This window comes from Homarus americanus, unplaced genomic scaffold (assembly GCF_018991925.1).
Source record: "Homarus americanus isolate GMGI-L3 unplaced genomic scaffold, GMGI_Hamer_2.0 scaffold233, whole genome shotgun sequence".
Taxonomy (NCBI): domain Eukaryota; kingdom Metazoa; phylum Arthropoda; class Malacostraca; order Decapoda; family Nephropidae; genus Homarus; species Homarus americanus.
In genome coordinates, this window is record NW_024741859.1 from 1 (window position 1) to 15,179 (window position 15,179).

The window sequence follows — 15,179 nt, forward strand, 5'->3', positions numbered from 1 at the left end:
CGAAGTTGCTGCATTGCTTCAGAGACCTTTCCAGCATCCAGAGACCTTCCCTTGCATTCAGAGACCTTCCCCAACATTCAGAGACCTTCCCCAGCATCCAGAGACCTTCCCTTGCATTCAGAGACCTTTCCCCAACATTCAGAGACCTTCCCCAACATTCAGAGACCTTCCCCAACAATCAGAGACCTTTCCCAACATCCAGAGACCTTCCCTTGCATTCAGAGACCTTTCCCAACATTCAGAGACCTTCCCAACAATCAGAAACCTTCTCCTGCATTCAACAACCCGAGGATCCAAACGTTCTATACATTCACTGACCCTCCGTTTGAAAACATGCAAAGGCCTCCCCAGTGCATTCAAATCCTTCCTTTGAATATTCATGGACGTTCCTTTGGCATTCAACACCTTTCCTCTTGCACAGAATATATCTTCCTCTAGATTAAAATGTCCGTCTCCTTAATCCCTCTTGAAATATTTAAAGCAATATTACTTCTATTACCCAGGACCCACCCGGCGAGACTGTGGATTCCTTTAAAAATACATCTAGTGAATGATCCAACTTCCTATGTCGATCTTGATACCAATAAAACTCTTGCTAGGTCATCTATCCCCAACCACCTCTGCCTCCCATACAACATCCACCCTTCCTCCCCTACTGTCCCTTAAACGTCGTTCCTCCCTTTCTCTTTTCGTTTAGCTCCCTTACCCCTTAGCTAAATTATTCCTATCTCCATTCCTCAGTACACAACAAATCCGCCTACCTCTATATTTCGCCTCTACTCTATTCATCTCAGAGAGGTTTCCTTTTCTACCCCCTAATCCCACCATCCCTCCCACCCATGTACCACCCCCCCACCCCTCCAGCCCTACCCCCCCGCCTTCCTCCCTCCAATTTTTTCCGTTCTATTTCAACCTCTTTCCCTGTCCTTCTCCCTTCCCCTGCCCTTTCTCCTTCCCTTTTCCCCCTGCTCTCCTCTTCTTCCTCCACTTCAACCTGTTCCCTCTCCCCTTCAACACCTTCCTTCCCCTTCCCTTCTGCCCTTCAACCCCTAATTAACGTGGGTTGCCCGTGCCACCACAGACTACGCAGACGTCAAGAACAACGAGGAACGGAAGCAGGACGCCGACTACCTGCTGGGGAGCTGAAGAAGTACATTGGGAGGACTTCCTTCCCAATTACTCCGACTTTCTGGGTATATACGGCAGGGTGAGTACCAATGGGTGGAAAGGAGTTGTGGAATGGATGGAAAATGGAATGGATGAGCTAGTGATGTAGGAAGGATGAATGGATGGATCTCTTCAGCTAGTTTACGATAATAGTATAGATGGTTGAAGAATGTTGCATAGGATGGAAGGCTATATTTATAATCAACTTCTTGGAATCAACGATATTTTATTTAAACCAATTTATGTGTTGTGTGTTGTCGAAGCAAGAATCCTAAGAAAACAACTACTTATTTGTGTTGTTGTTGTTGTCGAGAGCTTCGTTGCCTACCCCATCACCCACATGACTTCCTGCTCTGCCAAACACAGTGGGAGTTAATGAAGAAAAGATACAGAAAATTAAAGCAGGAGTCAAGGTATTTCATTATTGTTTATGTATTGGGAGGGCCAGAGAGCACTTGAGGTTGACTACATATATATAGCTGGGGGGTCCTCTGCCGGGAGACACTAAATAAAGGGCATAAACTACAGTAGACTCTTACGATGATATATTATTATGTTTTAATAATTAACGTAAGTGGTTAGGAGTGGGTTAGGTTAGTTTTAATCCAACTCTTCAAGATACTGCAACTTCCTATATAAGATTTTCATAGTGATCTCTCTCTCTCTCTCTCTCTCTCTCACACACACACACCCCCCCACACACGTACATAGCCACACACACACACGCACACACGCACACGCACACACACACACACACACACACACACACACGTCCACAGCCACACACACACACAAAGCCAGGAAGTGTGAGGTAAATATCGATGTGATGACCGCGGAAGCTGGGAGAGACTGACACACACACACACACACACACACACACACACACACACACACACACACACACACACACACACACACACACACACACACTAGGTGGATTAAGGACTGTTTTAGGAGTGCCATAGATGTGGTGGTCTCAGGTGGCACTACGGGGAGGGAAGAGGAGAGGGGGAGGGAGGGGAGGGAAGGGGAGGGGAGGGGGGAGGGGAGGGGAAGGGGAGGGAGGAGGAGGAGAGGAGGAGGAGGAGGAGTAGTAGTAGTATCACCACTACCTTTTATTACTGCCACCACCACACCTGACCAGAGGCACGTACAGGTATTCTGGCCAGTCATCAGGAGGAAACGGTGGCACCCAGGAAATATTTGAGTGGTGGTGCCTTGCCTTGGCCACTACACCTCTGTCTGGTTCTGTCTGTCTGTGTCTGTCTGTGTCTGTCTGTTTAAGATTGCTGATGACTGGTGGTGAGGGGTGACGGGGGGTGGGAAGGGTGATACAAGAATCAGGTGGGGGTTATAGGGAGAGGGAGGGGTGGGGGGGACAGGTGATATCTCTTCAGGTAAACCATTTGCAGGTACAGAGCCTTTATACCGAGGCATTTGGCTCTCAGGCTGCAGGTAACGACACTGTCTGGCACTGTCGTCTTTCTAAAGGTATTCTGTAACTAAGATCATCTCTCTCTCTCTCTCTCTCTCTCTCCAAACACATCTACACGCCCGGTATTGTCTTCGGCAGCTTGGCACCGTTGGCACTATCAGCCCCCAAAAAAAAAAAAATAAAAAAAAAAAAAATCCTGTAAAAATGCATTGGGTTAAAACAAAGACTTACCAACCAGTGATCTGTCCGAGTTCAAGTTAAGCGAGTCTTTCCGTTAACTGGTAGGTCGAGGTTAAGGGCTGTTTGGTAGTAAAGTACATCGTTAACGCTGTGTCTTTAACCTCAGCGATAACAATTGTCACTGCTAGTTACATCCACACGGTTGACTACTAATATGCGATATCTACCACAAGAACAACAACTACCACACTATGACTACTAAAACTACCACAACCTGTAACAACCACAACTATATACCACAGTCTCATTTGGCCTCTTCATTCATACCTGCTGGAGATGGTCGTCTCTCTCTCTCTCTCTCTCTCTCTCTCTCTCTTTCTTTCCCCTTTCTCTCCTCTCCTTTCCTTTCTCCTCAAAAAATATCTCGAGTACAAGGTCGGACTCAGCCTCCTCCCTGATGCTACTCAAACGCGGCCTACCAGGCCCTAAAGCCCAGGATTTTAATTAAGATCCACAGTTGAATTAGAATTTGAAGGTTTCAAAGTGGGTGTTCACAATCACAGGTTCTTTTGGTGGAGACGATCAAAGAAAGACTTAATGGAAATTTAATTGAACTTGCACCACCACCACCACCATCATCATATATTATAAACACCACCACCACCATCACAACTAGCATCACGAATACCACCACATTCAGCACCATCACTACAACACCACACCACCACCACCATCACTATTATTAAACACCACCACCACCATCACAACTAGCATCACGAATACCACCAAATAGCACTATCACACCACCACCACACCACCACAACCAGTCTAGGTTTCTACACATGGTTGGTTTCCTTGTGATGTATTCTCTAAATATTTCATAAAAGGCCTTGAATTATTACTATACGTTGTAGGCTTAGACTCAGAAACATTACGAGAGAACCACACACACACACACACACACACACACACACACACACACACACACACACACACTACTAAAAAGACTCATGAGACCCCTGCCACGGTCTGTTTTCCCTACGCTATGTATAACTAAATTCCAATACTTCTAAATATCTCCAGAAGTTTGGCAAGGACGCGCCTGGCTGACTAACAAAGACACTGTCACATGTCTGATCTCTGAGAGTATATTTGTGAGAAACAACAATAATGAGGTAACATGGAGGGGTGAAGGGAGGGGGTGAACGGGAGGGGGTGAAGGGAGGGGTGAGAGGAAGGGGTGAAGGGGAGGGGGTGAAGGAGGGGGTGAAGGGGAGGGGTGAGGGAAGGTGGTGAAGGGGAGGGGTGAAGGGAGGGGTGAGAGGGAAGGGGGTGAAGGGAGGGGTGAAGGGAGGGGTGAAGGGGAGGGGTGAAGGGAGGGGAGGGAGGTGAAGGGGAGGGGTGAGAGAGAAGGTGTAGGAGGGGGTGAAGGGAGGGGGTGAAGGGGAGGGGGTGAAGGGAGGGGGTGAAGGGGAGGGGTGAGAGGGAAGGTGGGAAGGGGAGGGGTGGAGAGGGAAGGTGGTGAAGGGGAGGGGGTGAAGGGAGGGGAAGGGAGGGGGGAAGGGGAGGGGGGTGAAGGGAGGGGGTGAAGGGGAGGGGCGAAGGGGAGGGGTGAAGGGGAGGGGTGAGAGGGAGGGGGTGAAGGGAGGGGTGAAGGGAGGGGTGAAAGGGAAGGGGGGGAAGGAGGGGGTGAAGGGAGGGGTAAGGGGAGGGGAGAGGAAGGGGGTGAAGGGAGGGGGTGAAGGGGGGTGAAGGGGAGGGTGGAGAGGGAAGGGGTGAAGGGGAGGGGTGAAGGGGAGGGTGAAAGGAAGGGGTGAAGGGAGGGGTGAAGGGGAGGGGGTGAAGGGAGGGGTGAGAGGAAGGGGAGAAGGGGGGGGGGGTGAAGGGAGGGGCGAAGGACGGGGTGAAGGGAGGGGGGTGAAGGGGAGGTGAAGGGGAGGGGTTGAAGGGGAGGGTGAGAGGGAAGGGGTGAAGGGAGGGGGTGAAGGGAGGGGGGTGAAGGAGGGGGAAGGGGAGGTGAGAGGAAGGTGGGTGAAGGGGAGGGGGGTGAAGGGAGGGGGTGAAGGGAGGGGTGAGAGGGAAGGGGGTGAAGGGAGGGGGTGAAGGGGAGGTGAAAGGAAGGGGTGAAGGAAGGGGTGAAGGGAAGGTAGTGGAGGGGGAAGGGAGGGGGTGAAGGGAGGGGTGAGAGGGAAGGGGGGTGAAGGGGAGGGGTGAAGGGAGGGGTGAAGGGGAGGGGGCGAAGGAGGGGTGAAGGGAGGGGTGAAGGGGAGGTGAAGGGAGGGGGTGAAGGGAGGGGTGAGAGGGAAGGGGTGAAGGAGGGGGTGAAGGGGAGGGGTGAAGGGGAGGGGTGAGAGGGAAGGTTGGTGAAGGGAGGGGGTGAAGGGAGGAAGTGAAGGAAGGGAAGGGGGGACGAAGTGTTTACTCTATGTTCTCTCATGCAAGAAACACTAACCTAACCTAACCTAATCCTACCTAACCCTTTTGCTGCCAAGAGAATAAGAGGGAAGTCTCTCAGCATAAAGCGATAATGGACAGTTTAAAACAGCGATAAACAAACAGCGATAAACCTACAGTAGCCGACACAGTTTCACTACAATATCCAAACTCTAATATACCGTAGCTTCTCCCCTGCCCCCTCACCCCTGACCCCTCTTCCTTCCTGCTTCACGAGACAAACACCACACACACACATACACTAACAACATTCGGTTTATTTTCCTAAATATTAATTAACAAATCATAAATAGTTAAGATAAAATAAAAGTCTCGGATTATCGAAACTAATATGAATCCGCCATCTTATGTTATAATCAATAATGACTCAGGGTCCGTTTGACGTCTCACAACAATTGAAACTTTACGAATAACCCGTAACTATTATAAACCAGTTCTCACACTACCACTTAGAAAAACATCCATTTACGAATTGAGAATTTTTTTTGCGTGTGTGTATTAGTGATGAATCATTTGTGTTCTCGTGTCTCCAACGTACAGTAAAGTAACTACATTCGATCCACATTCTCAGGTAAACTATATAAAGAAAAATTGTTAGCGTTAAGAATGTTTGAGTAATCCTAACTTTGTATCGTAAGCATTAATGAACCAGTTATATGGACTCTCACAACACTGGTAGAATCTACAGAGAATCCGGAGACGTGGGGGTGTTGTAGTGAGGAATTTCCGACGACTGAGGGATGCGTGTCTTGGGAACATGTGACCACCACCACCACCAGATCACCACCTAACATACTAACCTATTTCTCCATGTTGTTTATGTGTTTGGTACTGGTGAGGCAAGAGTAGTAGTAGTAGTAGTAGTAGTAGTAGTAGTAATAGTTCAGGTCCATTACCAGCTTGGGGAAAACAGAGAATGGTAGGGGTGACGAGATAGTAGGGTGGACGAGATAGCAAGATAGCCTCGTGAAAGTTTATAATAGGTCAACTACTGGCATAGTTTGAGTGTTTTGTGCTGTGTGTTGGTGGTCCCAGTGAGGTGAGTGATAGAGCTTACACACACGCACACAGTCCCAGCTAAGGATAAGAGGTAGGTCATCTGATAACATACGGACAGGTCAAATAAAGGCATAAATAGGCAGCACACAGGAAGGAGAGGGAAAAGGAGAGGGAGGAGGGGGGAAGAGGGAGGGAGGGGGGGATAAAGCTCCACCTGTCAACCACGGGCGCCCAGATAGGTCATATTATCACAGTCTGTTGTTATATTCCGGTTTATCGTCACATCTGTTGTCATGTTACGGTGCATCGTCACTCCGTTGCCATATCCAAGTGCACCATCGCGTCAACTGTCATGTCAAGGTATACACACTGTCACGGCCTCTCTCACACCCTTGTTATTTCCACGTGAGCCTTCAAACTCTCACCCCCTCCCCCACCCTCATGTGTTCCTCTTCCTCACCTGTCCCATCCTCACCTCTCACTGACTCAACTCCCACCTGGTGTTGGCTGTGTCAGAACCCCACTATTGGCACCTGCTTATTACCATACCTCACACCAGGGGGCCAGGTGAGAGAAGGGGGGGGAGGAAGTGGAATCACCAAAAGGGGAACATGGGGAGGGAAGGGGAAATAGAGTCACTAGGAAGTTAGGTGGTGGTGTGGAGAGAAGTTGAGTTATTGTTATTATACTGATACACCTGCCAGGGACCAGGTAAAGGTGAGATGGGAAGACTTGAATCATCAGAGGAAGAAGCACCGTACAGTATGGTGAATGGATTGTTTCCTTCGTCATGTTAGTGTATTGTCCTTACATACACAGAGACAGACAGAGCAGACAGACAGACAGACAGACAGACACAGGGTTATGTTTACACTTTTGTATATCTCTATGACACAAGTGAACTATTTTATCATCTTATCCCAGAACGACTAAAACAAGACGACCCTTTAACGAGACAACCCCCTTAAAACGCCCCTTCTAGCAAAACAAACCCCCTTAAAACACCCCTTCTAGCAAAACAACCCCTTAAAACGCCCTTTCTAGCAAAAACGACCCCTTAAAACGACCCTTCAGCAAAACAAACCCCTTAAAACGACCCTTCTAGCAAAGCAAACCCCTTAAAACGACCCTTCTAGCAAAACACAAACCCCCTTAAAACGCCCTTTCTAGCAAAAACGACCCCTTAAAACGACCCTTCTAGCAAAACAAACCCCTTAAACGACCCTTCTAGCAAAACAAACCCCTTAAAACGACCCTTCCTAGCAAAAAACGACCCCTATCAAAGACTTCCACCTCCAAGTTACTGTACCGCACCATCTTAACACACCCTGACCTCACTCTCTCTCACACAGATGCTGGTCAACAGATTCTGCCTGTTGGACAAGACCATGATGAACATAGGCTCGGCCATGTATCTCTCGGCTTCCATCTTCGACCACGCCTGCAAGCCTAACTGCTACATCTCCTTCGACGGGAAGAACGTGCAGATCAGAGCCCTCGTCGATATGCCTAACTTTAGCTATAGCAAGGTAAAGGGAAACAACAAATGGAAAGGGACGGAATGGGTGAGAAAAGAGGGAGAGATGGAATAGGGAGGGAAGGGGGAGCCATGAGGGAGAGGGGAGAGGATTTAGGGAGAGGGGAGAGGCATAAGGGAGAGAGAAGGGGAAAAGGAAGAGAAGACCAAGAAAAGGGAGGGGGGGAAGATATGGAACAGAGAGTGGAAGGGTGGATGAAGCAGGGAGAGGAAGGAGAGGTGTGAGAGAGAAAGAGGGAAATAGAGAAGGAAGAGAAGGATTAAAGAATTGATGAATGAATGATGGCAGAGGGGAACAAAGGTGTGCAAGGCAGGGCAGGGCAGGGCAGGGCAGGGCAGGGCAGGGCAGGGCAGGGCAGGGCAGGGCAGGGCAGGGCAGGGCAGGGCAAGGGTAATAAGACACCTCAGGGCTAACCTTCACCATGACTGAACTAAACTAATCTTACTCGATCCGTTTAAGGGAGAAAATTGAAGATCTAATGGGGGACACTAATGGGGAAACCAATGGGGTATATACTTGTGATCTAATGGGGAATCTAATAGGGATCTAATGGTGGATTTAATAGAGTTTAATGGCGTATATAATAGGGGTCTAATGGAGAATCTAATAGGAGGTCTAATGGCGGATGTGTCTGTCTGTCTGTCTGTCTGTCTCATAAGTCAACCTCTGAACCACCCTTAACAAATTACCCAAGACTTTAATTATAAATAAATAAAAACACTACATCACCAAGAGACATAAGCAGTCACCCCACATCTGCACCTGTCATATCCATTAATTACAGGTAAGTTTAGTCATTCATTATCCTTCTCTTCAGTAAACATTAAACAAAAACGTATAATCGAGTAAACAATTGTAAGATATAATAATGATAATGATAATGAAAATAATAATAATAATAATAATAATAATAATAATAATAATAATAATAATAATAATAATAATAATAATAATAATAATAATAATAATAATAATAAATAACTTGATCGGGGATTCGAATATGGTATGATACTATTTCTGGAGCCTGTGTGTATGTGTATGTGTATGTGTGTGTGTGTGTGTGCTTGCTTACAGGAAACGTTCACAGTGTGTGTTTACGGGGTCGTGCCAATTATGTTCCTTAAGGTGACTCCCAAAGCAAAATAATAGTGTATATTGGGAAAACCATAATGTCTCTTCACACCCACAGGCACACCCACAGGCACACCCACCCACCCACACAGGCTTCAGAAATAGTGAAGTGCCAACTGAGACCATGTGAAGGGGGCTTTGTAACCATTGACACTACACTGCCTCAAAAAAAAAAGTTAAATCGGAAAATATTCTTGTCCTTAACATGAAAACAATTCCTTCGTGGTGACCTTTTTTTTTATATTACAGCCAATCTATTTAATATTTACTAACTTCAATTTATATTATCTTTGAATGGATTTCCGAATACCAATAACCATGTAAAATTCTCCACCTAACTAACGACGTTAAACAACAGTACAGGTATCTGGCTCATAAAGGTAAAATACAGGTGAGAAAGGTATCAAAACACACTTAGACGCTAACGTAGTAATAACCTAACCTAAACCAACCTAAACCAAACCAACCCAACCTAAACCAAACCAACCCAACCTAAACCAAACCAACCCAACCTAAACCAAACCAACCCAACCTAAACCTAACCAACCCAACCTAAACCAACCCAACCTAACCTAACCTAACCTACCCGAACCTAACCCTGGCAGTTGACCCTCTACTCTCAAATAAGGCGGAGTCCATAAATCACCTCAGCTAGCTACTATTTTTACCTGTGGCGATCACCTGAGACAAAACTAGCCAGGGTTTATTTTTATATATACACACTCAGTTGGCAGCTCTTAACACTAGTGGCCAAGACTCCGTGTGTGTGTGTGTGTGTGTGTGTCCGTGTGTACTACAGGCTAACAACACGTCATATGCCACCTATGTTTTCCACTACGTTTTGTTATTGTTTTGTCGTTTTGTGAGTTAATGTTACGACGAAGTTTATTATATTGAGATAAGAACAACAAGAACAGCTTATACCAGGGTAGGGGAGATATTGCTGTGATAACCTAACAAGAAGTAGCAGCTCCTCGACCCACTGACGTCCAGCGAGTGAGTTAAGACACTGTATAGCCCTGACACTAAGATAACGAAAGGCTTTAAGACAAATTATTACGTATATATGAAGCTGATAAGCCACAAGGCGGGGAATAATAATAATAATTTTAATAACTAATACAAACTAATGTGTGTGTTATTGCCGGGTGGTACTGTATACAGGTAGGGTCTATTATTGATATATGAGCAACGTACAGTACAGTCACCTGGTCATATAATCTTGTCAACACAAATGAAAGAAAGGGACCATTTGTTTCACTTTACAATTAACTGCTTAGGAAAAAACTAATGTCAAGTTGAGATTATGTAAGAAGGTGGCTGGTGTGTTTGTCCCAGTAGGGTAGGGTAGGGTAGGGTAGTCTCTCTCTCTCTCTCTCTCTCTCTCTCTCTCTCTCTCTCTTAGTTCTTCTATGTAACCACGTCCTAAAGTAAGACCTCATTAATTTAACCATCTACTGATCTGACCAAGCTCCCACCTTAACCATTATCAAAGTCGACTTTTTCTCGGGGTTTTAACAGTGTCGGATCAGCTACACCGACCCTGTCTGCAGCGTCACTAGCCGTCGGGAGAACCTCTACAAGAAATGGTTCTTCTGGTGTGACTGTAGCTTCTGTCACGACGAAGGGAGAGTCAAGTTCGAGAACACCATCAAGTGTGGTGAGTGTTGGAGGGAGGGGGGTGAGTGTGGGTGGTGAGGGGGGAGGTTGTGGGGTGAGTGAGGGAGTGTGGGAGGTTGTGTGGCGAGTGAGGGAGTGTGGGAGGTTGTGGGATGAGTGAGGAGTGTGGAGGAGGAGGGTGGGATGAGGTGGAGGTGGGGGTGGTGAGGGGGGAGGTTGTGGGGTGAGTGAGGGAGTGTGGGAGGTTGTGTGGCGAGTGAGGGAGTGTGGGAGGTTGTGGGATGAGTGAGGGAGTGTGGGAGGTTGTGGGATGAGTGAGGGAGTGTGGGAGGTTGTGGGATGAGTATGGGAGGTTGTATGTATCAGTAATGTCTTCGCGTCTTCGTGTTCATGATTCCTTCTCCTCTCGCCGTACAGAAAATGTTAACTGCCAGGCGCCCGTGACTGTCCCTGAAATGAGCAGATGGAAGCGTGCAGCGTGGCAACAAAAGGCCACCACGAACGGTGAACAACAGAAGGAGACAACGAAAGATGAACAACAGAAGACATGGGGCAATGAAATACAGCGGAAGCCATCAACGGAGGAAAAACAGCGTGACAAACAACAGCAAAACGGGAAACAACAGCGAGACAACCAGCGTCAGGAGGAAGAGGAGGAGGAGCCACCGGCGTGCAGTGTGTGTAACTGTCCCGTCAGCGACCTAGCCATCAGACAATACCAGCTGGCCGTCACCTTCACTAAAGAGAAACTCAGTACCATGTCCGAGGAGAACCCCAGTATCCTTTTAACCTCACCACCAGGAAACAACTCTCTGCTCCTATGTTTTATCACCTAAGTTTATTGACAATTTTATGGACTAACTAACCCAATGAGATTATTTCTATGTTTCTTCCACCTCCTCCTCCTCCTCTCACTGTCCACACCGTTTATCAGTTTACATCATTTTATACAGCTGGGAAAAAGACAGATAGACAGACACAGTCACATACAGAAAAGGAGAGGGGGAAGAGAGAGACAGAGAGATAAGCAGACAAAGACAGACAGACCCGATTTCCTTAACCAGTGCATAAATCCAAATCATTTCGGATAGCAGATACCAACATATTTATCTCATTAAAAAGTTACAAATAAATTTCTTCCTTAACGAGATTGACACAGCCCTGGAGAGCTGCTTGGAGATCCTGGAGAAGCAGGACAACTTCTCCAGTATGAACGTGTGGAGAGTTCGCACGACGGACTTCGCTTTCAACGCCTGTGTGTACAATGGCTGCTGGATCCGCGCCCTTACCTACGGCGAAGAGAACCTGTGTGGTATGAGGTAAGGGAGAAAGGGAGATGAGGAGGGAGAGGGGGGGAAAGGGAGATAGGGGAAAAGGGGGTGAAGGAGAGGAAGGAGGGAGAAGGGAGGAAAGGAATTAAAGGAAGACTAGAAGAGTGAAGTAGGAAGAGGAGGTACACACACACACACACACAAAATATTATCGAATTCCGAAGATTACGTTTCGTTTACACATAACGTCATAGCTTATGTGAGTAATTGGATGATTGATGATTAAATGTCCAATATGCAACGGGGAATGGGTTGGGTGTCAAGGGTAATTAGCACTCCTATGGCATGACCCCGTTGAAATAGTTTAGGTCCGGGTATTAGTGTTGAAGTGCAGCGGTCGTTCATGATTATGGTGACAACACACACCATAACATTGTCGGCCAGCGAGTGACGAGCTGTCTGTCTATCTATCTATCTATCTATCATTCTATCTTATACATTTTTCCATTGATTTATCTACAAACATATACATAACCGGTTTATCTATACATATACGACAATACATGTACGGTGTATACTATAATTAACCATCAATCAGTCATATAGAGAAGCACCTGACCGTGAATTTGTTTAAGGTGTAGAAGCTGTCGCCAACACAACAACCACACCCTGTGTTAACGAGCTGCATGACCCAGTGTCAAGGAATAGTCCGAGAAGACCGGACAACTCGCCAACTGCACTGGCTAACCATTACCCCGGAATACGATCCACAAATCGATTAACATCCAGGTCCTCAATTACTACTGGGTAGACGGAGGCAAACGGTGTAAAGAAACTTGCCCATAGATTCACCCTGCCCGGGGATCGAACCCGGGTGTAAGCTGAAGTGGGATAACCTTTACATGTTTACCTTATATGGGTCTCTATTGTGTGTGATTTCTCCTGTAACTTTTTTCTCCACTTTATGGTCGAGTAGACGAAGTAGACCATTGTACTCATATGTTCCTAACCTCACCTCACCTTACTTCCCTTCAATTCACCTCACCTTATTTTACTTCACTTCAATTCACCTCACCTTACTTCCCTTCAATTCACCTCACCTTATTTTACTTCACTTCACTTCACCTCACCTCACCTTACTTGACTTCAATTCACCTCACCTAACCCTTACTGTCAATATTTTCATCGAGTTTTTATTAATTGTTTTCATAATAGACAAATAAGAACATGTATGCGTGTTATGGTTCCAGGTACTACTACGGGTCGGAACATCCTACCCTCGGCCTCTTCCTCTTCAAGTTAGGTAAAGCAAAGATCTACTTCAAGGAATTCCGAGACGGTATCCGCTGTCTGGAGGAAGCTGAACCACACGTCGTTAATGGTCTGGGCCCCAACCACCCCATCGTCGAGGATCTCAGACTCACCAGTCTTATGGCGAACGAGGACATTGAAATCTGCTTAGAGAGACGCATAGCAGCTGCCAACAAACGACAGATGGAGATAACGGCGAAGGAAAATAATGTCTTCAACTACAAGAGGGAATTAGAGAAGATCTTCAAGTACACAAGCCCCGTCGCTTAGTGTAGGACTGACACACACACACACACACACACCACTTAAAGAAAAATTATCCCCTTAAAATCAAGTAAAATCTTCAAAAATTCCGACAGGACAAATTGCTCTATACAAACAGGGAAGGAAATAAATGGAAACAGGAAAATAAACATACTGTACCCCCTCCACCTCCCCACCCATCTCCATGATAATTCTCAACATCTCTTGGAGGGCTTGTAGTGGCCAAAGAACGATACTAGACTTTATAAAAATAAATAAATAATAAATAAGACTTGCTGTTCAGGTAACGTCAAGCCATATTTACGGGTTACGTAAATAGTTATAAAAAGGTGGGCAAAAAAAAAAATATCAACGCGATAATGTAAACCTGATCTACACCAATCACGTTAACCACAACGTATCTATCGGGGCTATAGTTAATGTTGCCTCCTTCCATTACATTAAACCTTATTTTTTTTATACAATCATCCACACATTCACCATAATAATAATAGGAGTTAATTAAGTGTTTCAACATATAGTAATTATTATATACCTGTCCATCCTAACACAAAGGTGAACTCTATGAGGTAAGATAATAATGACTCAACATGAAATAAAGTTCTATACCCAAAGTATTATAGATTATGAAGTGTTGAGTATAATAATGTTTCTTATCGTCTCAAGATGCCCATAATTATGTAACTCAGGCGGATATAAAATCTCATAAAACTCAATCACTCAAGCATTATTATTATTAACATTTTGGATTCACTGTGTTTCTGCTCTGTCTGGACTTACAATTAACTGCTAAAATATAGAGGCTATTTGTGTGTCCAATTAATAGACTTTTGGACTTGGCTTAAAAGCATTATATCTTATGGAAACAGTTTGTATTAATAGCTAAAAGGCAAAACAGATCTGCTACAGCGTTAATCTTTCTATCATAACCAATACTGTTATTTCATCTGTTTTATATACATTAGTTGTAGATTCTGTGTATATAAATTGGTCAAGAATCACTGTATATATCCTGCATATAAATCTCTTCCTGTTAGCGTTAGTTTGTATTTTTCCTTCAATTAAATGGTAAAAATTTTCATCGATTTACTTGCGTTTGTTCCCACCATTATGTAAGTGCTCACGAAAAGGAAAAATCGTCGCTGGTAACCCAATGAAGTTTGTTCCTACCACGATATAAGCTCATGGGAGGAAATAAGTCGGTGGACGGGGCTTCGAAGCATTGGGGAAGGAATAAAAAAAAATCGTAAGAACCTAACCTAACCTAACCTGGTCATTGTAATCAGCCACTGAGTAAATATTCCACAAACACTGGCATGAGGATCTGAACGAGTGAATCAAATTAACAAAAAATACTCAAACATTATTCGCATCACATCTAACTCGAATCTTTCAAATATTATCCATGAAGGGAGACAGTTCCCCCTCCCTCCTAGAATGACAGCGACTCATGTAACAGGTATTAGCTCAGGTGAGAATCATAACACCACCGTCACTTGACTATCCCCGGCCTCAGTATGAATGCAAGGCTCGTACGCTAATGTTTCCAGAATTATGGCCCAATATAGTTTAAATAATGAAATACATTAACAAATTCCTAATGAAACTTAAAGGAGAATGGTCAGGTACTTACAGTAGTTTGAAGCCAGCTGCTGCTTGTCGATGGCCGTCACAATCTAGAGTCACAGCCTACAACACGGCAGCAATAAACACACACGCCACCTCCAGACACCAGCACCTCCCCAGGGGTATACACACTAGTCGCCCAAACCTCGGCTACGACTCCTCAGCAGCACAGACAGGGCTCAG

At 45.7% G+C, this 15,179-nt stretch overlaps 1 protein-coding gene across 1 annotated transcript; it reads left to right on the forward strand.

Moving 5' to 3' along the window:
- Positions 1-1,127: 1,127 nt before the first annotated feature.
- On the forward strand, positions 1,128-14,448 carry LOC121876046. Its single transcript, XM_042380926.1, has 6 exons — positions 1,128-1,207; positions 7,588-7,764; positions 10,426-10,564; positions 10,942-11,301; positions 11,684-11,843; positions 13,046-14,448. Exons 2-6 carry the CDS (start codon positions 7,588-7,590, stop codon positions 13,374-13,376), a joined length of 1,167 nt encoding a protein of 388 aa, XP_042236860.1. The 5' UTR covers positions 1,128-1,207; the 3' UTR covers positions 13,377-14,448.
- Positions 14,449-15,179: the final 731 nt, after the last annotated feature.

Excerpts from the sequence above, each read along its gene's own strand:
- LOC121876046 (XM_042380926.1), top strand. The coding sequence starts at position 7,588 with ATGCTGGTCAACAGATTCTGCCTGTTGGACAAGACCATGATGAACATA. Across the intron at positions 11,302-11,683 it reads CATGTCCGAGGAGAACCCCA|CCCTGGAGAGCTGCTTGGAG; the intron begins GTATCCTTTTAA and ends AGATTGACACAG. Across the intron at positions 11,844-13,045 it reads GAGAACCTGTGTGGTATGAG|GTACTACTACGGGTCGGAAC; the intron begins GTAAGGGAGAAA and ends TTATGGTTCCAG.